Source organism: Vigna umbellata, chromosome 1, assembly GCF_029865625.1.
Source record: "Vigna umbellata cultivar VRB3 chromosome 1, Vumbellata_1.0, whole genome shotgun sequence".
Lineage (NCBI taxonomy): Eukaryota > Viridiplantae > Streptophyta > Magnoliopsida > Fabales > Fabaceae > Vigna > Vigna umbellata.
Window position 1 is genome coordinate 23,674,902 of NC_142165.1, and position 26,173 is coordinate 23,701,074.

The 26,173-nt window shown below is 39.8% G+C and overlaps 2 protein-coding genes and 2 pseudogenes across 9 annotated transcripts; 1 reads left to right on the forward strand and 3 right to left on the reverse strand.

Annotated features, from left to right (window-relative positions):
- The first annotated feature begins 324 nt into the window (after nucleotides 1–324).
- LOC148204952 (putative pentatricopeptide repeat-containing protein At2g01510 pseudogene) lies at nucleotides 325–3,104 on the forward strand (annotated as a pseudogene).
- LOC148204953 (putative pentatricopeptide repeat-containing protein At2g01510 pseudogene) lies at nucleotides 3,022–4,099 on the reverse strand (annotated as a pseudogene).
- A 6,007-nt stretch (nucleotides 4,100–10,106) lies between these two features.
- Nucleotides 10,107–13,545, reverse strand: LOC124846053 (sialyltransferase-like protein 1). Its single transcript, XM_088101131.1, has 11 exons — nucleotides 13,188–13,545; nucleotides 13,025–13,101; nucleotides 12,702–12,788; nucleotides 12,507–12,584; nucleotides 12,326–12,417; nucleotides 12,032–12,233; nucleotides 11,685–11,775; nucleotides 11,545–11,603; nucleotides 11,262–11,410; nucleotides 11,007–11,088; nucleotides 10,107–10,925 (listed from the first exon to the last, which is right to left on the reverse strand). Exons 1-11 carry the CDS (start codon nucleotides 13,303–13,305, stop codon nucleotides 10,533–10,535), a joined length of 1,428 nt encoding a protein of 475 aa, XP_087957257.1. The 5' UTR covers nucleotides 13,306–13,545; the 3' UTR covers nucleotides 10,107–10,532.
- Nucleotides 13,374–18,615, reverse strand: LOC148204954 (putative pentatricopeptide repeat-containing protein At2g01510). Of its 8 annotated transcripts, none has more exons than XR_015782737.1 (4): nucleotides 18,065–18,614; nucleotides 15,367–17,886; nucleotides 14,730–15,055; nucleotides 13,374–13,564 (listed from the first exon to the last, which is right to left on the reverse strand). XR_015782737.1 is itself a non-coding variant. In XM_088101120.1 (3 exons), exons 2-3 carry the CDS (start codon nucleotides 17,790–17,792, stop codon nucleotides 13,533–13,535), a joined length of 2,445 nt encoding a protein of 814 aa, XP_087957246.1. In that variant the 5' UTR covers nucleotides 17,793–17,886; nucleotides 18,065–18,615; the 3' UTR covers nucleotides 13,374–13,532. The 8 variants fall into 8 exon arrangements, 6 of the variants coding, with proteins under 6 accessions (XP_087957246.1, XP_087957253.1, XP_087957252.1 ...); XR_015782738.1 differs by having other exon boundaries at nucleotides 13,374–13,591; XM_088101120.1 differs by lacking the exon at nucleotides 14,730–15,055 and having other exon boundaries at nucleotides 15,380–17,886; nucleotides 18,065–18,615.
- Between the last annotated feature and the right edge of the window lie 7,558 nt (nucleotides 18,616–26,173).

The following is a 26,173-nucleotide window of genomic DNA, read 5'->3' on the forward strand; positions in this document are numbered from 1 at the left end:
ACAGGCATTCTTTTATTTCTCCACATAATTTGTTAACATTTCTTTAATATTAATTTGATTTTCTAAAAGCAAACATCAACATTTTCTAGAAGGTTAATTTTTCATTTAGTTGGTTATATAAAAATATTACATATATCTAATTGATGATAATATTAATAACTCATTGTAACTAGTTTTACAATTTGTTAATCCGAGTAATCTCTTTCTCTCTATCTATATATTTAGATTGACAACTTAATTATTGGTTAATTAAAATTGCATAACTTTAAAAGATTAAAAGATTAAATTTGTAATTAAAATTTGAGGGGAACAAAATTGTCCATCAGTTAACTTATATAGATTAAAATTGAATTTAAGCTCGTATCTTATTTTTGAAAAAATAAATTTAAATAAAATGTTGTATTTGGACAACCGATACTAGAGGATTTAGTAAAGGGGGGTTTTGTTTTTTTTGTTTTTTTTTTCTATGCGGCGTGATGAAGAAATCCAATGCTACGGGAGAGTAACGAAAGCATAGAAATTAAGAGAAAGTGAGGTGCCTTATGGAGAAGAAGAATTGGAGGGATTAAATTTCTAGGGTTCGCGACATTCATTTTGGAGTGGTGAGCGAGTCTCTAAATTGGGCGAATAGTTGAGAGTTTGGGGGGACCAAAACAAATATTCTGGAAAGTCTAAGAGTGAGAGAGAGAATTTACGAGGCACGGGTAGCAAGTTGGGGAGGTTGTTCGAGTGGAGTGCCGAACGCATGAGGCTGCGGAAATTGGTGGAAAGAGTTGAGCAGTGAGGAAAAGCTAATTTTCCAGATATGGGGAGCTAACTTGTATGTATTGTTGTTGACGGTTTGAATGCCCAATTCTTGACGGAATACGACCTTGATGGATAACTTGTGATCTGAAATTGGTTTGTTGGTTTCAAAACGGATTGGTTTGGTTATTGTTTTTTTTCGCTCTTTGTGTATTATGAGAATAAATTGGTAATTAGGCTTAAATGCTTATAACCTTTCCATTCAACTGTGTTTGCCTCATTAGAGAACCCCTCGAGGAGCTTCGAATCCAACTCCGACCGGTCTACTCAGTCATTTCCTCGGAGTGTCTTCCATTTTCAATTTTCCGTTTATGTTCCATGAATTACATCAAAGCATGTTCGAGGAAAAACGGAATTTTGACATTGCAAAAACGACACTTTCAGGTCGATGCTTCCATCATCAAGACAGGCTTCGATCCCAACACGTATCGTTTCAACTTTCAAGTAAAGAATCATCTCCTACATGGGGATTTGGGTGCAGCACGCAAACTGTTTGACAAAATGCCTCACAAGAACATCATCTCCACCAACACTATGATCATGGGTTACTTAAACTCTGGCAATCTTTCCACTGCTAGGAGCTTGTTTGATGGCATGGTTGAACGCTCGGTTGTTACCTGGACAATGCTCATTGGTGGCTACGCTCAGAACAATAAGTTCCGCGATGCTTTCGGTCTCTTCGCTGATATGTGTAGGCACGGCTTGGTTCCGGATCATGTCACCTTGACGACTCTCTTATCTGGGTTCACTGAGTTTGAAAGTGTCAATGAAGTCGCACAAGTGCAAACCCATGTTGTCAAATTGGGGTATGATTCCACCCTCACGGTTTGCAACTCGTTGCTTGATTCTTACTGTAAGACGCGTAGCCTAGGTTTGGCTTGTCACCTCTTCAAGCATATGCCGGAGAGAGATAATGTAACTTTCAATGCGTTGTTGACGGGGTACTCCAAAGAGGGCTTCAATCATGATGCTATCAACCTGTTTTTCAAGATGCAGAATTTGGGGTTCAATCCCACTGAGTTTACTTTTGCTGCGGTTTTAACTGCAGGCATACAGTTGGATGATATAGAATTTGGGCAACAAGTTCACAGTTTTGTGGTGAAGTGTATGTTTGTGTGGAATGTGTTTGTGGCTAATGCTTTGCTTGATTTCTACTCCAAGCATGACCGTGTTGCTGAAGTGAGGAAGCTTTTTTATGAAATGCCAGAGGTGGATGGTATCTCTTACAATGTGATCATCACTTGTTGTGCATGGAATGAAAGAGTGGAGGAATCGCTTGAACTTTTCAGGGAATTACAGTTTACAAGATTTGACAGGCGGCAATTCTCATTTGCAACCTTTTTTAGCATTGCCGCAAATGCTTTGAACCTGGAAATGGGTAGGCAAATCCATTCCCAGGCAATTGTAACAGATGCCATTTCAGAAATTCTGGTTGGGAATTCTTTGGTTGACATGTATGCTAAATGTGACAAATTTGGGGAAGCAAATAGGATTTTTGTTGATTTGGCTCATCAAGGTTCAGTTCCATGGACAGCCCTGATCTCGGGTTATGTTCAGAAGGGGATCCATGAAGACGGCCTAAAGCTATTTGTTGATATGCAAAAAGCCAAAATACGTGCTTGACTCGGCCACTTACGCCAGTATCTTAAGAGCTTGCGCAAATCTAGCTTCACTAACACTGGGAAAACAGTTACACTTACATATAATCAGGTCTGGATGCATTTCAAATGTATTTTCTGGGAGTGCACTGGTTGACATGTATGCAAAATGTGGATCCATAAAAGAAGCACTTCATATGTTTCAAGAGATGCCTACGAGGAACTGTGTTTCCTGGAATGCACTGATTTCAGCTTATGCACAAAACGGAGACGGTGGCCATGCTATTAGATCATTTGAACAAATGGTTCATTCAGGTCTGCAACCAAATTCTGTCAGCTTCCTTAGCATTTTGTGTGCCTGCAGCCACTGTGGTCTAGTTGAAGAAGGATTACAATACTTCAACTCCATGACTCAAGTGTATAAATTTGTACCCAAAAAAGAGCATTACGCATCAATGGTTGATATGCTATGTCGCAGTGGGCGATTTGATGATGCTGAGATATTGATGGCTCGGATGCCGTTTGAACCAGATGAGGTAATGTGGACATCGATGCTCTTTTTTGGGTACAAATTTATACACTTGAGTCATGGAGTTGAAGTATTGTAATCCTTCTTCAACTAGACCACAGTGGCTGCAGGCACACAAAATGCTAAGGAAGCTGACAGAATTTGGTTGCAGACCTGAATGAACCATTTGTTCAACTGATCTAATAGCATGGCCACCGTCTCCGTTTTGTGCATAAGCTGAAATCAGTGCATTCCAGGAAACACAGTTCCTCGTAGGCATCTCTTGAAACATATGAAGTGCTTCTTTTATGGATCCACATTTTGCATACATGTCAACCAGTGCACTCCCAGAAAATACATTTGAAATGCATCCAGACCTGATTATATGTAAGTGTAACTGTTTTCCCAGTGTTAGTGAAGCTAGATTTGCGCAAGCTCTTAAGATACTGGCGTAAGTGGCCGAGTCAGCACGTATTTTGGCTTTTTGCATATCAACAAATAGCTTTAGGCCGTCTTCATGGAGCCCCTTCTGAACATAACCCGAGATCAGGGCTGTCCATGGAACTGAACTTTGATGAGCCAAATCAACAAAAATCCTATTTGCTTCCCCAAATTTGTCACATTTAGCATACATGTCAACCAAAGAATTCCCAACCAGAATTTCTGAAATGGCATCTGTTACAATTGCCTGGGAATGGATTTGCCTACCCATTTCCAGGTTCAAAGCATTTGCGGCAATGCTCAAAAAGGTTGCAAATGGGAATTGCCGCCTGTCAAATCTTGTAAACTGTAACTCCCTGAAAAGTTCAAGCGATTCCTCCACTCTTTCATTCCATGCACAACAAGTGATGATCACATTGTAAGAGATACCATCCACCTCTGACATTTCATAAAAAAGCTTCCTCACTTCAGCAACACGGTCATGCTTGGAGTAGAAATCAAGCAAAGCATTAGCCACAAACACATTCCACACAAACATACACTTCACCACAAAACTGTGAACTTGTTGCCCAAATTCTATATCATCCAACTGTATGCCTGCAGTTAAAACCGCAGCAAAAGTAAACTCAGTGGGATTGAACCCCAAATTCTGCATCTTGAAAAACAGGTTGATAGCATCATGATTGAAGCCCTCTTTGGAGTACCCCGTCAACAACACATTGAAAGTTACATTATCTCTCTCCGGCATATGCTTGAAGAGGTGACAAGCCAAACCTAGGCTACGCGTCTTACAGTAAGAATCAAGCAACGAGTTGCAAACCGTGAGGGTGGAATCATACCCCAATTTGAAACATGGGTTTGCACTTGTGCGACTTCATTGACACTTTCAAACTCAGTGAACCCAGATAAGAGAGTCGTCAAGGTGACATGATCCGGAACCAAGCCGTGCCTATACATATCAGCGAAGAGACCGAAAGCATCGCAGAACTTATTGTTCTGAGCGTAGCCACCAATGAGCATTGTCCAGGTAACAACCGAGCGTTCAACCATGCCATCCAACAAGCTCCTAGCAGTGGAAAGATTGCCAGAGTTTAAGTAACCCATGATCATAGTGTTGGTGGATATGATGTTCTTGTGAGGCATTTTGTCAAACAGTTTGCGTGCTGCACCCAAATCCCCATGTAGGAGATGATTCTTTACTTGAAAGTTGAAACGATACATGTTGGGATCGAAGCCTGTCTTGATGATGGAAGCATCGACCTGAAAGTGTCGTTTTTGCAATGTCAAAATTCCGTTTTTCCTCGAACATGCTTTGATGTAATTCATGGAACATAAACGGAAAATTGAAAATGGAAGACACTCCGAGGAAATGACTGAGTAGACCAGTCGGAGTTGGATTCGAAGCTCCTCGAGGCGTTCTCTAATGAGGCAAACACAGTTGAATGGAAAGGTTATAAGCATTTAAGCCTAATTACCAATTTATTCTCATAATACACAAAGAGCGAAAAAAACAATAACCAAACCAATCCGTTTTGAAACCAGCTGTCAACACTCAATTTTGTCCGGGTTGAAAAAAGAAGTGTTTTTATTGGTTTGTTTTTATTTTATTTTACCTTTTTGTTTTATTCTATTTTTATGTATTTAGATTTTTGCTTTTAATTCAATTTCTACTTTTCTTATCTTCAATTTTGTTTTAATAGAGTTAATAATTAAAAAATTAAAAAATGAAATTAAAACTGAAAATAAATAATAAATAAAATAAAAAAAAAATTAAAAAAAAAGGGGGAAAATAGAAAACGTGGGAAATGGGTATGTGAGACGTGTCTGGGGTGAGGGGGACCAGGGGGTTAGAAAGGAATATTTCCCAAGATTTTGGGAGGGGATTTTGTGGGGATCAGAGAGAAAAAGAAAGGGGGAGGCACACGAGTAACGATTCATCTGAAATCATATAGCATTGGCACCGGCACCGGCGAGAAGAGATCACCGGATATTCGTAGCTAGCAGTAGCCTTAGAGCTCCGAGAGGTAAGCCTCTTGCTCCCCTGTGTGGTCATGTATGCTTACTGTATAACTGCCTTTGATGCGTATTCCATTTTGTTTATGCTATGGTAAGTCTGCTACATTCCCCATTTTATAATCTTATAGCATTTGTTTATCCTCTTCCTCTGAGCATCCATCTTCATCTTTTCTTAACACTGAACCTCCAACTTCCTTCATCCATATTCACCCACTGCCACAAGACATATTAACACCCACGGCCATCATCAATCTTCACGTCCAACACTTGATTTCCCCATACCCGTGTTCATCTCCATTACCTGCTGAAACTCCCACCCATCATCACGGGCACATACGCAAGCTTTGTATTCCTCCATTTACTCAATCAAACCTCATTCCCTCATCCACTCATAAACCATCATCCATATTCGCCCACGGCCACTACCAACGCCTCACGGTCACCGCCTTATTCCTCCATTGGAACCTCCATTCCAACCCACGCATAACACCATCATCCTCAACCTGCATTATACAAAGCCACAGCCTAGAGCAATGACCAATTTCCAGCCCTCAAACACCAGTACATATTTTACCTTCACTGAGCCAAAGCGGTGATTGGTCATTGTGTCGTTCACCGTCGCCTTCAACCACGCAACCACACACCACCACCTTCAGGCTCACCGTCTCGTTGTAGAATACTAAATTAGGATAATGGTGCTGAGGGGATCAGAGATGAACGCGGAGGAAGACCCTCCCTGAGAATCGCCGTTTTCGAAGTGAGAAAGGTGGAGACAGTGGCGTCGTGGCTGGTGGTGGTTCTGGTGGCGCGAGTTGCCGCCGGCGAGGCCAAGGTTGTTCTGGGCGAGGTGATGGTGGCCGGTTATGACGGAGATGGCGGGGAGTCGTGGTGCTGAGTAGGAGATCTTGGATCTCTGGAGAAGGCACGAGCCGGCGTGAAGGAGTGAATGAGAGTGAACCTCCTAAACCCCTAGAAAATTCTAGGTTAGAAACCATTCAATTGGGCCAGGCCCAAAATTGAGCGTACGTCCAGGAACCTTTGTTTTTCGAACGTTCGTCATCCCTCCTCATCATTCCCAACGAACGCTCGTCCATAACGAGCGTTCGTCATCCAGCCTAATCTGCCCAACGAACACTCGTCCCAAACGAGCGCTCGTCATTCGTTCGTCATCCCTCCTCATCTTCCCAACGAACGCTCGTCCATAACGAGCGTTCGTCATCCAGCCTAATCTGCCCAACGAACGCTCGTCCCAAACGAGCGCTCGTCATTCGTTCGTCATCCCTCCTCATCTTCCCAACGAACGCTCGTCCCAAACGAGCGCTCGTCATTCGTTCGCCATCCAGCCCATATCCTCCCAACGAACGCTCGTTAATAACGAGCGTTCATCATCCAGCCTCATCTTCCCAACGAACGCTAGTCCAAACGAGCGCTCGTCGTTCATCATCCAGCCTCATCTTCCCAACGAACGCTCGTCCAAACGAGCGCTCGTCGTTCGTCATCCCGCCTCATCATCCCAACGAACGCTCGTCCATAACGAGTATGCGCCATCCAACCTCATTTTCCTAACGAACGCTCGTCCCAAACGAGCGCTCGTCATTTGGCCTCCACTCACCTCATCTACCCAACGAACGCTCATCCCCAGCGAGCGCTCGTAGACTAGCCCCCTCTTCTCAGCGTCCGTTAGTCACATCATCCATTGAACGCTCGTCATCTACCTTCCTGTACTCAACGTACGTTCGTCGTATCACCCAACGAACGCTCGTTATTCAGCCTACATTCATAGCGTTCGTTCATCCTCTATCAACGAGCGTTCGTCATTCAGCCTTAGTTACCAACGTTCGTCCTTTATATTCCCCAACGAACGTTCGAATGCTCGTTATTCTGAATCTGTCCTTAACGTCCGTTCAGTCATTTTCATTTCTTTTGTTTATTTATTTTATTTTTTTATTTCTATTTATTTATTTATCTTTTTTCTCTTATTTTGTTCTATTTATTTTAAACATCTATTTAGCCTTAAATATATATGTAATCATACAATATTTTAAATAAATAAATTTACAAGAAAAGTTTTAAAGGTTTAAGCACACGTGTGACCGCTCGCGTCGTCCTTGTACTAAAAACCTCTTCTTCTTTTCTTAAATAAAATTTCAAAAATACGTTTTAAAGGTTTAAGCACACGTGTGACCGCTCGCGTCGTCCTTGTGCTAAAAACCTCTTCTTCTTCCTTAAATAAAATTTCAAAAATATGTTTTAAAGGTTTAAGCACACGTGTGACCGCTCGCGTCTTCCTTGTGCTAAAAACTTTTTTTCTTCTTCCTTAAATAAATTTACATAAAAAATAAGTTTTGAAGGTTAAGTACACGTGTGACCGCTCGCGTCGTCCTTGTGCTAAAAACCTCTTCTTCTTCCTTAAATAAAATTTCAAAAATACGTTTAAAGGTTGAACACTCGTGTGATCGTTCGCATCGTCCTAGTGTTCAATACTTTTCTCTCTTATTTACGTAATATTAAACGAGGGTATGAGTGCTCGTGCGATCGTCCGCATCAGCCTAGCACTCAATACTCTCAAGTTTTCCTAAATAAGTAAATAATGGTATGTGTGCTCGTGCGATCGTCCGCATCAGCCTAGCACTCAATACCCTTAAGTTTTCCTAAATAAGTAGATAACGGTATGAGTGCTCGTGTGATCGTTCGCATCGGCCTAGTGCTTAATATCGTTATCTCTCTTTTCGAAAATAATTAAAAATATTTAAATATCATTTTAAAGGTATGAGTACTCGTGCGACCGTTCGCGTTGGCCTAGTACTCATTACCTTCTTTTTCTCAAAAATATTAAAAAACATAAAATCTCCAAAAATTAAAAACATCTGCTTTTCCAAACAACAAACAGTCTTTCAAGCTAGAACTACGTAACCCTGATTTCTCATTTTGAATGAGAATACGTAGGAGCAAGGTCAATCCTTGTCGGGCCCAAAAAACTAAAAAATATATTTTGTTTATTTATAATTTTATTTTAGGGGATAGTTAAACATTTTGAAAACCACATCATATTCGCGCATTTAGTTAAAGGTACTGCCTTAGGGCAGGCGTTGTAGGGTGCTAACACCTTCCCTACACGTAACCGACTCCCGAACCCAGAATATGGTTTTCGTGGACCGTGCTTTATCATTTTGAGGTTTTTCCATAGTTTTCCATAATAAACTATGGTGGCGACTCCAAATCTCTTTTCAAAACCCGTTTCTTATTTGGATCGTCGTCCCGTCGCGATTCCGGTTGCGACACCAACAAACCAATTTCAGATCACAAGTTATCCATCAAGGTCGTATTCCGTCAAGAATTGGGCATTCAAACCGTCAACAACAATACATACAAGTTAGCTCCCCATATCTGGAAAATTAGCTTTTCCTCACTGCTCAACTCTTTCCACCAATTTCCGCAGCCTCATGCGTTCAGCACTCCACTCGAACAACCTCCCCAACTTGCTACCCGTGCCTCGTAAATTCTCTCTCTCACTCTTAGACTTTCCAGAATATTTGTTTTGGTCCCCCCAAACTCTCAACTATTCGCCCAATTTAGAGACTCGCTCACCACTCCAAAATGAATGTCGCGAACCCTAGAAATTTAATCCCTCCAATTCTTCTTCCCCATAAGGCACCTCACTTTCTCTTAATTTCTATGCTTTCATTACTCTCCCGTAGCATTGGATTTCTTCATCACGCCGCATAGAAAAAAAAAACAAAAAAAAACAAAACCCCCCTTTACTAAATCCTCTAGTATCGGTTGTCCAAATACAACATTTTATTTAAATTTATTTTTTCAAAAATAAGATACGAGCTTAAATTCAATTTTAATCTATATAAGTTAACTGATGGACAATTTTGTTCCCCTCAAATTTTAATTACAAATTTAATCTTTTAATCTTTTAAAGTTATGCAATTTTAATTAACCAATAATTAAGTTGTCAATCTAAATATATAGATAGAGAGAAAGAGATTACTCGGATTAACAAATTGTAAAACTAGTTACAATGAGTTATTAATATTATCATCAATTAGATATATGTAATATTTTTATATAACCAACTAAATGAAAAATTAACCTTCTAGAAAATGTTGATGTTTGCTTTTAGAAAATCAAATTAATATTAAAGAAATGTTAACAAATTATGTGGAGAAATAAAAGAATGCCTGTAACTGGAAAGCTCCTTCTATTTTATTTAATTTTAAACAAATGAAGAAGAGAGAGCCAAAGCTATCAAATTTAGTGTATAATTATTGTAAAATTTATACGAAACTCAAAAGAGTCTATAACTATGTACTACCAAACACATCGATCACTAGAAGTTGGTATGAAAAGTTAAGTAGGCATGAAAACATGAAGATTTTGTGTTTGTGTAATACACATTCTTGTGAAACTCTGGGCTCACAGAAAGTTCCTCCAAGATCATCACAATTGAGAATTGCTTAATAGAACTAGTTAAATTGAGAAATAGGATCAACTTTGAGTAACTCATCCAACCATAGATAACATGTTGCATGAGTCACAAATATTTGAAGAGCTATTGATCTTGGGCTGACCAATTAGTAAACAAAATGAAAAGGTAAATTCAGCCAAATAATTCGCGCAACAATATGTGGTAACAAACTCAAGAAATGTAGTGGAAAGAGGAACAAAAGAGAAAAAACATTAATAAAGGGGGAAAAAAGCTTAACAACGAAATAAATACATTGAAAATCTCGTAAAACAAAACAGCTCACTATCCTTTTCTTTATCCATCATCATAAAAAAATGTTTTTTTTTTTTTTTGCAGATACTTCTTTAGACAATTAATACATTATAGAAGTTAGATACCTATCATGCCACGGACTAAGGACTGTCCATTCCAGAACTGAAAAAAAAAATGGTACAACAAACTTCTGGGGTCAGAATTCCTGTAGTGTGATTTCTAGGCCCTAACATGAATCACTTGGGTTGGTGGAATTATGCATATTCATTCCATTTTTTTCACTTGGAGTTGAGATTGGTGCTACGCTCTGGCTGAATAAGTGAAGAAACAGAACGCTGTTGGGAAGCTATGCCAGCAGCCCTCAGAAAGTAACTTCATCCCAGCTTCTATAGAAGGTTGGGCACGATCAAATAATATCAATAGAAAGCAAAGGCACCATTTACGCCTCAGATTTTAAGGAATGTCTCACACAGACTAGATCATCCAACCTATTGCCGTCCATTTTATATAGAGAGACCCCTTGCATCTGGTTATAATGATCCTGTGCTTCCCTCCTCAAACTCTCAAAAGGCATCACTTCCCATTTACTATAATTTGAATATTTCCTTATATCACTCATGTCTGGTGATCCTGAGACAGGTCCACTGTTCTCTGGATCCACATTGCCCCACACCTTACAATTGCCAAACTGTCCTAAATCACCTCCATGACCGTCTTCATTCCTTTTCAAGTGCAAAGCTGCTGCATGTGCTTGCCTTATCATTTCTCTACTAGGTATATCTGACCAGTCTTCCCTCCTCTTAGATCTCATGGGCGAGTGAATCCTGATTACCTGACAATAAAACAAATCGAAATCATTATAAAATATACACACTAAATATATTGTGTATAGAAATTTATAATTAATGTATACCCCAAGACATTCTAGAAGTTGGTAATACGCTCTTCCTTGAAGTGGATTGTGTCCTTTTCTAGGCTTAGAGAAGTATCTTGTCCTATAAGAAAAAAATGATAAAAAGGGAAGATGAAATGTTCGAAAGTCTTAGTATCACAACCTTACATTTACAAAAATAAATAAACAAATAATTTAAAAATAAAGATTTTGTGTATCAATGGAGGAAAGACCAAGAATTTGAGAAATAATCAATATCAAAATAGATAAACTAACCATTCAGTGTATCCTGGATCAACAGTGAATCCATATATATCAATGATATCACACATGGAGAGCGCTAACTCAATAGATTTCATTCCAGTTCCTTTGGCACCTCGACGTAGTACAATTCCTTGGAAGAGATAGACTGGGTTGGGTATGGTCTGCCATAAAAGGTAGTTTGAAAAAATGTAGATAAACCTATTATAGTAAGTAGCTAGGTATCCAGTTGCTCCCATCCGTACTGATATACACCTAAAAGCATTCAATGAACCGGTTATAAATAACAGATTCTCACCTTTATAACTGCATTGATTTCTCTGTGTGTCAGACTTTTGATTATGAGAACCTCAGTGTCTGCAAAAGAACAAGTTTTAACCCTTTCATTATATAGATACCATGAACTAACAGACAAACGAAAAAATAATCATAACTTACCAGATCCTTTTAGAATAGGGACCATGTTACGCGCAGCACCTCTGACAACTAGACGGAAATCCCTCTTAAGACCAACATATTTGGCATATTCCTACACAATCCATATAGGGACAAAATAAGTATCCGCGACTCTTTTAATAGCCTATCGGATAAATACACTACAAACTCTAATACTATATCACTTTTTGGGATCTTGTTCAGAAGTAATAATATAATTGTTGGATATTGCAGAAGCAGGTTGTTGTTTCATCTATGCTTTGGATAAACTAATAGGATTTCAAGAAAACGGAAATGAAAGAAGAAATTGTTAAAACTTTGTCCCCATTATGATGGGTTGACATGTTTACCTCATTAACAGGGGCCTCATTGTCCCGAATAACAGCATCATGGCTGTCAATTTCTTTCCCGAATGTAGTCTTCAGAAGGTCCCCAGAATTACCAACAACAGCACAAGTTCGGAACTGCCGTGGGTGAAATGGGGGCTTTGCAGGTAATAACACATTGAGGTTCTCTTCACAAAGAGTCTTGTTGGTGCACTTCTTTGTCCCCCTACAAGAAGAAAAGGCATTCGCACACATACACTAACTGATAACACATGCAACCCAATAAACAAAATTGAAATAAAGTTTCAAGATCCATACAACTGTGCTATCCTTTGTGGAGCGTAATCCATCCAACCACCAGGTCGAGAATCAAGATACTCTCTGGTCAACACAGTTGTCATGTTCCGATACTGCAACATCTCAACACATCAGCCCAAGTAAATACTCATTCTAAAACTTCAAATGAAACAGGAACAAAAGGAGTGTCATGACAATGCACCTGTTCCCACAACAGGATTGCCTCACACACATCATATTTGTACTCCAACGGCTCAAAGTGCTTAAACTGTGCGTTGTACTGCAATAATTTAAACATTGAAAAAGAAAAAAGAAACTCAACAGTTTAACCACTAACGAAACATTAAAAAAAATAAGAGTTCTCAGAACTCAGAATTGAGGAGACAGAAAGACATACCCAAGAGCTGTTGGTACCTTCAGGGTATTTAAGGATCAAATTGCAATGGTCAATTATATGAGCAGTGAGTCCTAGCCCCCTCTTATCCTGTTTCAATTTCCAACGTCAGCACATATCTTAACACAACTATATTCTATCCTTTTAAAAAAATAAAATCACAAGACATAGATTATGATGCTTATATGTTTTTTCTGTGCTTCTATCAGAATTGGAAGTGAGTGTAGCCGGAGTTACACATCAATAATATTAAGAAATGATAAGATGAATAAATAACCACATCAGTATTATTCATCAGAGAGAAATGTTTCAGATCGAACAGTTACCACACATTGCTGAACACTGGACTGAAAGTTAGATAAGATGCGGATAATTTTGGATTTGCGAGCCGAAGAAAGGGACCCTGAACATGCGAAATTAAACGGAAATTAAGAAAACAGAAATAGAATGATTGATATTACAAGTGTGGTGCGTTTACGGTGAATATACCTGAGAAGAAAGAGGATTGGATGTAGAAGAGGAGGAAGGAGAACAATGCAGCCGCGCACACCAGATAAAGGATGGTGGGTCGTCGGTTAAGGGCTGAAACCTGCTTGTGCTGCCTCATTGGTGTTTGTGTAACGTCCCAACTTTGAGAGTCACTTAAGTGTATCAAAGTCTAATTTTTCGTAAAGGTCACGTTGAAAATTTAAAAATAAAATTAATTTATTCCAATGTACATATCCACAACTCAAGTTCAAATAAAGCGTCAAGTACATTTGATAAAAATTTATTTCTCAAATAAATCTTTAATAATTCTTTAATGCTTCCGAATGCTAGCCCCTCTCTCGTCAATTACACAACTCCAGAATCATCTGCATTCCTATCTGCTCCCGTATAAAACACATGTTATACTATTATTGCAACAAACACACGGAAATATAGGTGAGCTATTGAATAAACACAAAGCATTAATCAGAATATAATAATTAATAAACACAAAGCATTAATCAAAATATAACAATTATATTGAATAAATACAAAGAATTAATCAAAATATAACAATTAAAGCAGTACACCCATTAACACTCACTCAGGCTTAGCCTTAGTGATCCCTGTCACAGAGACTATGATTAATTAGAACCAATACCTTTAACGTTCTATCACACAGACCAATTGTTGTCACACAAGACCAATCGTTGTCACACAATTTATATAAATATCCAATTTCCACCAAACAAGTGTTACCCAACCTTAAACCATTTTTCCATAATCCAAAGATGCAACTAGGTAACAAACATTCATTATACTAAACAAATTAATCAAAATTTAATAACGAGAGATGCACTCTAATGAGACCCGTCAAACATACTATAAACTTCCTTAATTCATCCAACTATATTCCGCACTAACATATACATATATATTCCAATCAAAGAAAGTTTACTTGACCAACCATACTGTTTCAGAATCAATGCTTAAACTTAGAAATCGAAATTTAAAAGAGACTCATACTGCATAACTATCCTGGCCTTGTTAAAAACCACCTACATCATCCATCAATCATATAAAACCTTCACAAAGCATACTCTAATAATCATTTCAAATACGTGTATACATTCATAATACCATAATTTCCTACCCCAAAATCCCTTTTCAAATCAACTTGACAGAAACAGTACCTGCATCATACCTTTCTTATTCCATTAATCGTACCTATTCACCATTTTAATAAAACAGAACCCTACATTATAACCTCCTCTTCATTTATATAACACCAATATAACTCAAAAAACATTTAACAAATTCCTTATAAGTCATTTACCAAACTTTATTCTCATTCTTCAGAACATACAATTTCTCCTATTATAACAAGACCATTCAAAATCAATCGCGATGAAACCCAATTGAAATTGTACAACCCATGACCCCTCTGATTCAAGTCATGAAATTTCCAGGATATAAAATCTAAAGAGAACGAAATAAAACCTAACAAGAATGCCACTTAACCAAATTCATTAAGCCCAATATGAAGATAATAGTTCCCCATACCTGCAGTGTGTTCGTCGTCTTCAAAAAAAAAAGCGTTTCTACCAAACCTCTACGTCTCACACTTCACCCACTGCTTGAATTTCACACTTCTCTTCTCAGAATCTCTCGCTCCCACTCTTGGTTTCTAAAGCTCACTTGCTTTCGTGTCCCCAAACCCTCAATTTCTCGCCATATTTATAGGCTCTCTCCATCACCCCAAAATAAAGTCTCGAACCCTAGAAATGAAACTCCTAACGAAAATTTGCAGACAAATTCAGTCGATGAGACTGTTTTTGGTCTACCCTGTGACGACTTACAATTCTTGACATTGAAGTGGAAGTTTCATCCTGGGATCATTGTTTAAATCCTTGTTAGAAAGCTATGAATAAGATTGTCTTGATCTATAGATCATTGGTATAAAAAGTTATACAAATAAAAATAGAAAAATGTGTGATATGACAGTGGAAGCAAACTCTGTCAAGGATTTCTTTTTCTTGCTGGGAAGGAATAATATGTTTTCTCCTGACCAGTAGTGTAGAAAATTGGTATTAATAACCAAGGGTATATTTGTCAATGGAGACTAAATCTTTGTCAGGGTTAACGCCTTTTCTTTGTAAGTAAAATTGATGAATTTGTTGATGAAACAAAAGCAAATTACCAGTAGTCCTTACAAGAGCAAGATCCATCTCTGAAATGATGGAATCTACTTGAATCCCTGACTGTGATTTCCCGGTTTACAATCTTGGAGATTATCTTGATGGCAGCGTGGCAATCGTTACAAGCTCGTAGGTTCTTCAGCACCAATATGGGTGACCCTTTTGGGGTGCTAATAAGTGCAAACGCAATGGCAATGCGTTCACTGTGATACTTTAGGGACTCTACCTTGACTTCCTCATCCACATTGTGCAGGGCACAACTTGAGTCAGGTTTATACCCTTGTTTCTCCATTTGCTCTTCCAACTCATGAAGCATCCTTGTTATCTCTTTCATCTGTGGGTGAGACATGTCATTGGCTGAGAAAACATGAGTCTTCTGTTTGATTTCAACCCAACTGTATGCTGGGACCTTTCTGATCCCTCGCTCTCTCATGGCCTTCTTCACCTTTCCTACATTCTCCCATTCACCAGCTGCTGCATAAATATTGGAAAGGCTAACATATGGAGCAGCATCTCTAAGGATCTTCATATTGAATAGTTGATCTGCTGCTCTCTTTGCCATCTCTTGATTCTTATGGATCTTGCATGAGTTGAGAATCGATGTCCACATTACCTCATCTGGTTCAAACGGCATCCGAGCCATCAATATCTCAGCATCATCAAATCGCCCACTGCGACATAGCATATCAACCATTGATGCGTAATGCTCTTTTTTGGGTACAAATTTATACACTTGAGTCATGGAGTTGAAGTATTGTAATCCTTCTTCAACTAGACCACAGTGGCTGCAGGCACACAAAATGCTAAGGAAGCTGACAGAATTTGGTTGCAGACCTGAATGAACCATTTGTTCAAATGATCTAATAGCATGGCCACCGTCTCCGTTTTGTGCATAAGCTGAAATCAGTGCATTCCAGGAAACACAGTTCCTCGTAGGCATCTCTTGAAACATATGAAGTGCTTCTTTTATGGATCCACATTTTGCATACATGTCAACCAGTGCACTCCCAGAAAATACATTTGAAATGCATCCAGACCTGATTATATGTAAGTGTAACTGTTTTCCCAGTGTTAGTGAAGCTAGATTTGCGCAAGCTCTTAAGATACTGGCGTAAGTGGCCGAGTCAGCACGTATTTTGGCTTTTTGCATATCAACAAATAGCTTTAGGCCGTCTTCATGGAGCCCCTTCTGAACATAACCCGAGATCAGGGCTGTCCATGGAACTGAACTTTGATGAGCCAAATCAACAAAAATCCTATTTGCTTCCCCAAATTTGTCACATTTAGCATACATGTCAACCAAAGAATTCCCAACCAGAATTTCTGAAATGGCATCTGTTACAATTGCCTGGGAATGGATTTGCCTACCCATTTCCAGGTTCAAAGCATTTGCGGCAATGCTCAAAAAGGTTGCAAATGGGAATTGCCGCCTGTCAAATCTTGTAAACTGTAATTCCCTGAAAAGTTCAAGCGATTCCTCCACTCTTTCATTCCATGCACAACAAGTGATGATCACATTGTAAGAGATACCATCCACCTCTGGCATTTCATAAAAAAGCTTCCTCACTTCAGCAACACGGTCATGCTTGGAGTAGAAATCAAGCAAAGCATTAGCCACAAACACATTCCACACAAACATACACTTCACCACAAAACTGTGAACTTGTTGCCCAAATTCTATATCATCCAACTGTATGCCTGCAGTTAAAACCGCAGCAAAAGTAAACTCAGTGGGATTGAACCCCAAATTCTGCATCTTGAAAAACAGATTGATAGCATCATGATTGAAGCCCTCTTTGGAGTACCCCGTCAACAACACATTGAAAGTTACATTATCTCTCTCCGGCATATGCTTGAAGAGGTGACAAGCCAAACCTAGGCTACGCGTCTTACAGTAAGAATCAAGCAACGAGTTGCAAACCGTGAGGGTGGAATCATACCCCAATTTGACAACATGGGTTTGCACTTGTGCGACTTCATTGACACTTTCAAACTCAGTGAACCCAGATAAGAGAGTCGTCAAGGTGACATGATCCGGAACCAAGCCGTGCCTACACATATCAGTGAAGAGACCGAAAGCATCACGGAACTTATTGTTCTGAGCGTAGCCACCAATGAGCATTGTCCAGGTAACAACCGAGCGTTCAACCATGCCATCAAACAAGCTCCTAGCAGTGGAAAGATTGCCAGAGTTTAAGTAACCCATGATCATAGTGTTGGTGGAGATGATGTTCTTGTGAGGCATTTTGTCAAACAGTTTGCGTGCTGCACCCAAATCCCCATGTAGGAGATGATTCTTTACTTGAAAGTTGAAACGATACGTGTTGGGATCGAAGCCTGTCTTGATGATGGAAGCATCGACCTGAAAGTGTCGTTTTTGCAATGTCAAAATTCCGTTTTTCCTCGAACATGCTTTGATGTAATTCATGGAACATAAACGGAAAATTGAAAATGAAAGACACTCCGAGGAAATGACTGAGTAGACCGGTCGGAGTTGGATTCGAAGCTCCTCGAGGCGTTCTCTAATGAGGCAAACACAGTTGAATGGAAAGGTTATAAGCATTTAAGCCTAATTACCAATTTATTCAAGTCATGAAATTTCCAGGACATAAAATCTAAAGAGAACGAAATAAAACCTAAACAAGAACGCCACTTAACCAAATTCATTAACCCCAACATGAACATAATAGTTCCCCATACCTGCAGTGTGTTCGTCTTCTTCAAAAAAACGTTTCTACCAAACCTCTACACCTCACACATCTCACACTCCACCCACTGCTTGAATTTCGCACTTGTCTTCTCGAAATCTCTCTCTCCCACTCTTGGTTTCTAAAGCTCACTTGCTTTCGTGTCCTCAAACCCTCAATTCCTCGCCATATTTATAGGCTCTCTCCATCATCCCAAAATAAAGTCTCAAACCCTAGAAGTGAAACTCCTAACCTCGGATTCCCTTTCTCCATTAATTCTTTTTTCCATTACCTCCTCGGAACAATTATTTCTTCCTCACGCCGCTCTCCCTTTCGCAACCAATTACCCTAACCCTAGGGTTTTTTGAAAAAGAAGAAGAAAGAGAAGCAAAAAGAGAAACTGACGAAAAAGGAGAAAGAAAGAAATGAGCTCCTGTAAAACTGACCCTGTCTAACTCTCACGGCCTATGGGCCCCTTAATCTGGCCCAAAACAAAAATATGATGCAAAATAAAATAAAAAACGCAGCAATAAAAGAAATAAAACCAAGTTTGTTCTTAGCCAAGTTGAACACAGGTACACCAATCACAAACAAGCACACTACACATAACCAATAAGCCAAGCTCATTTCGCTGACATTACAACTGCACCAAACAGCAACATAACCAGAAAAATTTCCCTAGGCACTATATCCTTAAGTTTAACTTTCCAAGCCAATTATAAGTTAATACCCAAACCCTCTGTTAGAATAATTATTAAGTCTATCTAGTATAGCAGGGCCTAAAGTAGGCAGTTGTGTGTTGGGGTATCTATAATGATTGTTCATAGCAGTCTAGGACAATCTCTTCATCTTCCATCTATGTATTGTATCAGATTTTTATCTAAATAAATGATAGAACTGAGAAGGGTCTTTTAAGACCTTTAGAACTATTTTTCTCTGTTTTAGATCTCAAGTTGGTATCAGAGCAGGTTCATCCTGCTCTGGTTTCCTGTCCACCAGCACTGTCACTGCTGTTTGCACCTGTCTGGTGCCGTTCGCCGTTGTCCGCGGCTGTCTCGCAATTATCTGCAGCTGTCAACTGCAGTTTGAAGCTCTCCAACTTGATTGTCCGCCATACAACATATGTCTGCTGCTGTCCACCACCGTTCACCGCCGTCCGCCGCCGTTCTCCGCCGTCCGCCGCCGTCCGCCGTCACAGTTCCGTCCGACGACCACTGGATCTGGTTCGCCTCTTCACGCGACGGCCAACCCCACCGGTGGGCTCGCCTGATTCTCCTCCACGCTCCGCCACGCGCCGCCTCTTTGTGCGCTGCGATCAGGCGCGTGTTGTCCACGCGCCGCCCTCCGCTCACCGGAAAGTCGCCGCGCCACCTCCGTAGCTGTCGCCCTCTGCTCCTCTGTCCGTTCTGCCCCTCAAAATCTCACTTTGGTGTGTCCAGAAGCTCCCCCTTAAAGAAAACCGTGAGCAACCCTAGGTTTTTCTGGTTCTTTCTCCTGCTTTTATCACAGAATGGCGTCTGGAAGTGCTCTTTCTTTCTCTGGAAGTCCCTCCATCACTTCCGAAAAGTTAAACGGAAAGAATTATCTGTCTTGGTCTGCTGCTGTGGAAATGTGGTTCCTTGGTCAAGGACATTATGACCACCTTGAGCAGGATGAGAGCCAAGTACCTTCTGACAAAGGTGAACAATGGAAACAAGCTGATTTCCAATTGTGTGCCCTATTGTGGCAATCTGTGGAACCCCGACTTTTGATATCTCTTAGAGCCTTCAAGACATGTCACACTTTTTGGAAGAAAGCTCAAAGCATTTATGCTAATGATATTCAACGTCTCTATGATACCGCAAACAAGCTCGCCTGTCTCAAAATGACAGACCATGATATGGTTTCCTTCATGACTGAGGCCCAAGCAGCTGTGGAAGAATTGAGAATGTTCTTGGAAGCGAAATCTTCAGAAGATATCAAAAAGAAGCTTGACAAGTATTATATGGTGATGATCTTCCGTGCTTTGCATCCTGATATGAATCATATCATAGATCAACTTCTGACAAGTCATGAGGTCCCTTCCTTGGAAGCCTTGACCACACGTCTTCTTCGTGTTCCTGTGCCTCAGTCTCAGGAAGCTTATGAAACAATGGAACCATCTGTCATGGTTGCCACGCGAGGAAGAGGAGGACGTGGCACTAGAGGAGGAGGACGTGGAGGTCGGGGACGTCCACAATGCTCTTATTGTAAGAGGGTGGGTCACACCCAAGAAAACTGCTACTCCTTGCATGGCTTTCCTTAAAAAACCGTCAATATCTCTAAGGCTGAAACTTCCACTTCCAACTCCAAGTTCACTGAGGAAGAGTATCAAGAGTATCTGCGATTAAAGTCTAATAGTTTGGCGCAATCATCTCAATCCCCAAGTACGTCCACAGCTTGCATGTCTCAATCCATGGAAGGTCTAAATTCATGGGTAATTGACTCGGGTGCTTCGGATCACATTTCTGGTAATACCTCATTGTTCTCAACCCTTTCCCTCCAAGAAAAACCCCATTTCATTACCCTTGCAAATGGCTCTAAAACTTGTTCAAAGGGAGTCGGTCAAGTCTCCCTGTCTCCCTCTCTAACTCTGAAATCTATTCTTTTTGTCCCTAACTGTCCATTCAATTTAATTTCCCTAAGTCAGTTAACCAAAATGTTACATTGTTCAATAACTTTCGATTCAAAATCTTTTGTTATACAGGAGCGTGGCTCGGGGAGACAGATTGGAGAAGGATATGAAGCTGGAGGTTTATACCATTTTGGATCTCGCCCACGGGTATCTTGTGTTGCAGCTCTTCCCCCTAAAGTGTTACATGATCGGGTTGGCCATCCTCACTTGTCAAAGTTAAAAAAGATGTGTCCTGAACTTAGTGGTCTTCAGACTTTAGAATGTGAGTCCTGTCAACTAGGAAAACATGTTAGATCTGTCTTTCCCAAAAGGTCTCAATCAATGTGTACTTCTAGTTTCTCTATTATTCATTCTGATGTCTGGGGACCTAGTCGCGTCTCTTCTTTTGGTTTTAGGTATTTTGTTACTTTTATTGATGAGTATTCTAGATGTACTTGGGTTTATCTAATGAAAGATCGCTCTGAATTGTTACCCATTTTCACATCCTTTTTGAATGAAATCAAGAACCAATTTGGTCATGTAATTAAAGTCTTAAGAAGTGATAATGCTAAAGAGTATTTCTCATTAACTTTTTCTTCACTTCTTAGCTCCCATGGTATTTTACATCAGTCCACTTGTCCTCATACATCCCAGCAAAATGGTATAGCCGAAAGAAAAAATAGACACTTGGTTGAAACGGCTCGCACCCTTTTGCTTAGTGCTCATATTCCTGTTCATCACTGGGGGATGCCATCTTAACTGCATGTTTTCTTATTAATAGGATGCCATCCTCCTCCCTCAATAATAAAGTCCCTTTCTCCATTCTCTTTCCCAATGATCCTCTCTTTCACACCTCTCCTCGCGTCTTTGGTTGTGTTTGTTTTGTTCACGACATGTCTCCGGGGCTCGACAAGCTCTCTGCTCGTGCGATCAAATGTGTCATTTTGGGCTATTCTCGGCTTCAAAAAGGGTACCGGTGTTACTCCCCTGAAACCAAAAAGTACTACATGTCTGCCCATGTTACCTTCTTTGAACATACACCTTTCTTCTCACCCTCTGTTCAAGATGTTCATATCCTCCACCAGGTCCTTCCTCTTCCAGTGGTTGAGTCTAATATCTCCAATCCCTCAGTCAGTCCAAGTCATGCCCAAGGTCCTCCAGAACCTTCCTCTCCCCATACTGATATCCTTCGACACCGTACCCCGGTGAGTAATCCTCTTCCAGCAAATGGTGGATCTCCTCCTTCAGATTCTTCTCCGTCACCATCTCCTGTCACGCCTCCTGGTGAAGATGATTCTGGTTGGCCCATTGCTCTCAGAAAAGGTACTCGTTCCACTCGCAACCCTCATCCCATTTATAATTTTCTTAGTTATCACCGAGTGTCGCCCTCATTTTATTCCCTTTTATCCTCAATATCTCCTGTGGTTATTCCTAAAAATGTGAAAGAAGCACTTGATCATCCTGGATGGCGACAAGCCATGATTGAAGAAATGCAGGCTCTTTACCACAGTCATACTTGGGAGCTTGTGCCACTTCCCCCGGGCAAAAAGGTTGTTGGTTGTCGATGGGTATATGCCATTAAAGTCGGCCCTAATGGTGACATTGATAGGCTCAAAGCCCGACTGGTTGCAAAAGGGTACACTCAGGTTTATGGTCTTGATTATTGTGACACCTTTTCTCCCGTGGCCAAGATGACTACCATTCGATTGTTCTTTGCCATGGCTGCCATTCGTCATTGGCCACTTCATCAGTTGGATATCAAAAATGCCTTTCTCCATGGTGATCTTGAGGAAGAAGTGTATATGGAGCAACCTCCGGGGTTTGTTGCTCAGGGGGAGTCTGGTATGGTTTGTAAATTGAACCGATCTCTATATGGGCTCAAGCAATCACCACGTGCTTGGTTTGGAAAGTTTAGCTCCATTATTCAAAAATTTGGGCTAAAACGCAATGAAGCAGATCATTCAGTCTTTTATTATCATTCGTCTCCCGCGAAATGTGTTTACTTGATAGTATATGTTGATGATATAGTTATTACAGGAAATGATGCTGCTGGAATATCTCAATTGAAGGAGTACTTGTGTAAACATTTTCAAACCAAGGATCTTGGGAGCCTCAAATACTTCCTAGGCATTGAAGTAGCTCAGTCAAAAGATGGAGTTGTAATCTCCCAAAGGAAGTATGCTCTGGATATTTTGCAAGAAACATGCATGATTGATTGTAGACCGGTTGATAGCCCTATGGATCCAAATCAGAAATTAACAACAGAAGGAGGTGAATTATTCTCCGACCCGGAGAGATATAGGAGGCTAGTTGGAAAACTAATCTATCTCACTATTACAAGGTCGGATCTATCTTTTGCAGTTGGAGTGGTTAGTCAGTTTATGCAAGCTCCATGTGTTGGCCATTGGAATGCTATCATTCGCATTCTAAGGTATGTGAAAAAGGCTCCCGGGCAAGGGCTGTTATATGAAGAAAAAGGAAGCCTTCAAGTATCAGGATATTGTGATGCTGATTGGGCATGTTCTCCTATTGATAGACGATCTACTACTGGATATTGTGTTTTCCTTGGAGGAAACATTATCTCATGGAAAAGTAAGAAACAAAATGTAGTGGCTCGATCAACAGCTGAAGCTGAATATAGGGCAATGGCTTCATTAACATGTGAACTTATATGGGTGAAGCAGTTCCTTCAAGAGCTTAACTTCTGTAACATCTAGAGTATGAAGATGTATTGTGATAACCAAGCTGCTCTTCACATTGCATCAAATCCAGTGTTTCACGAGAGAACCAAACATATAGAAATTGCTTGTCATTTTGTTCGGGAAAAATTATTGTCAAAAGAAATATGTACTGAGTTTGTTGGATCAAATGACCAACTCGCAGATGTGTTGACTAAGTCGTTAAGGGGACCTCGGATTGAGTTTATTTGTTCCAAGCTTGGTACATACAATCTGTATGCTCGAGCTTGAGGGGGAGTGTTAGAATAATTATTAAGTCTACCTAGTATCGCAGGGCCTAAAGTAGGCAGTTGTGTGTTGGGGTATCTATAATGATTGTTCCTAGCAGTCTAGGACAATCTCTTCATCTTCCATCTATGTATTGTATCAGTTTTTTATCTATATAAATGATAGAACTGAGAAGGGTCTTTTAAGCCCTTTAGAACTATTTTTCTCTGTTTTAGATCTCAAGTATGGTTTTATGGTATGGGGAGATAACCTTCGTTGTATTTTTTTTGTGTGAATTGAAATGCCATGTAATTATGTGCTGAACGAGTAGTATTCTGATAAATGAAATAGCGATAAAGCTGCGATACATTGTATCTCTGTTTTAAACTTTATTTAAGCTGTAATCTTGTCTTTGCTTGAAGTAATATATGTCTTTGGTGGGTTCTGAAATTGTGAGGGTGGTAAGTAGTATATAAGAGATATAAGTTGATAAATGTTGATGGGATATAAATAAGTAATATACCACATTGTGTTGTGTGTAACGATGCATGAATATCACCATTAAGAGTATGATGGTTATAGTATAAAGGTGTAAAGAACCTGTTAGCATTTCATTTCTGGTATGCTCTGTCCAAATATGTTAGTTTAAATCTAGTTATGTTGAACGTGAACTGTGATATTTGAATGGAATTATAGTTTATGAAATGTTGTTTGATGGTAGGAACACGATATAATATCTGAATCATGAATAAAAGATTGTGTCTGATAGAATAAATTAATTTTATTTTTAAATTTTCAATGTGACCTTTACGAAAAATTAGACTTTGATCCGCTTAAGTGACTTCTAAAGTTGGGACATTACAGTATATGAGTAATACTTCACGTCTTATTTATTGAGAAAGCTGATTTATATAACTTTCATATTATACACTAATTAATATGAAGCTGTTTGCTAGAGCCTAAAACGTCTTCGTTTTTCGGACAGCTGAAGGTGTTCATTCTCTGCCACATTTTCGTTCCATTGTAGATGACATTGTTCAGTCTCTTTCTCTCCTCAAACACCAATGAGGCAGCACAAGCAGGTTTCAGCCCTTAACCGGCGACCCACCTCCTTTATCTGGTGTGTGCGCCTGCATTGTTCTCCGTCCTCCTCTTCTACATCCAATCCTCTCTCTTCGCAGGTATTTTCACCGTAATCTCACCACACTTGAAATATCAATCATTCTAATTCTGTTTTCTTAATTTCCATTTAAATTCGCTTGTTCAGGATCCCTTTCTTCGACTTGCAAATCCGAAATTATCCATGTCTTGTCTAACATTTAGTCCAGTGTTCAGCAATGTGTGGTAACTGTTTGATCTGAAACATTTCTCTCTGATGAATAATACTGATGTGTTTATTTATTCATCTTATCATTTCTTAATATTATTGATGTGTAACACTGGCTACACTCACTCCCAATTCTGATAGAAGAAGCACATAAAAAACATATAAGCATCTGAATCTAAGTCTTGTGCTTTTATTTTTTCAAAAAGATGGAATATAGTTGTGTTAAGATATGTGCTGACGTTGGAAATTGAAACAGGATAAGAGGGGGCTAGGACTCACTGCTCATATTATTGACCATTGTAACTTGATCCTTAAATACCCTGAAGGTACCAACAGCTCTTGGGTATGTCTTTCTGTCTCCTCAATTCTGAGTTCTGAGAACTCTTATTTTATTTAATGTTTCATTAATGGTTAAACTGTTGAGTTTCTTTTTTTTTCCAATGTTTAAATTATTTTGACCCGTTGGAGTACAAATATGATGTGTGAGGCAATCCTGTTGTGGGAACAGGTGCATTGTCGTGACACTCCTTTTGTTCCTGTTTAATTTGAAGTTTCAGAATGAGTATTTACTTGAGCTGATGTGTTGAGATGTTGCAGTATCGGAACATGACAACTGTGTTGACCAGAGAGTATCTTGATTCTCGACCTGGTGGTTGGATGGATTACGCTCCACAAAGGATAGCACAGTTGTATGGATCTTGAAACTTTATTTCAATTTTGTTTATTGGGTTGCATGTGTTATCAATTAGTGTATGTGTGCTAATACCTTTTCTTCTTGTAGGGGGACAAAGAAGTGCACCAACAAGAATCTTTGTGAAGAGAACCTCAATGTGTTATTACCTGCAAAGCCCCCATTTCATCCACGGCAGTTCCGAACTTGTGCTGTCTTCTCCACATCTCTAACCACTTCCATGGCTGTCAGCAATTCTTTTGGGTTATGGGGGCGAATTTGGTTTTGGATTTTGCCTTGAAGACCCGCGAAAAAGTAACCTAGAAGTTGGTCCTCCGTTACTTTGCGCCACCAATATGTCGAATTCTTGAATATACTCTTCCACCACCCGTTAATGCCTTATTGCTGCCAGCTTTTCAAACACGTTCGCCCTATCTCGGCCTCCAAATCTCCTAATCAGCTCCTCCTGCAGTTCTTCCCAAGAAAGATTCTTGGTTTTGGCTTTCCAGAGTCGGAACTAATAACTGGCGCTTCCCTCCATGCAAATG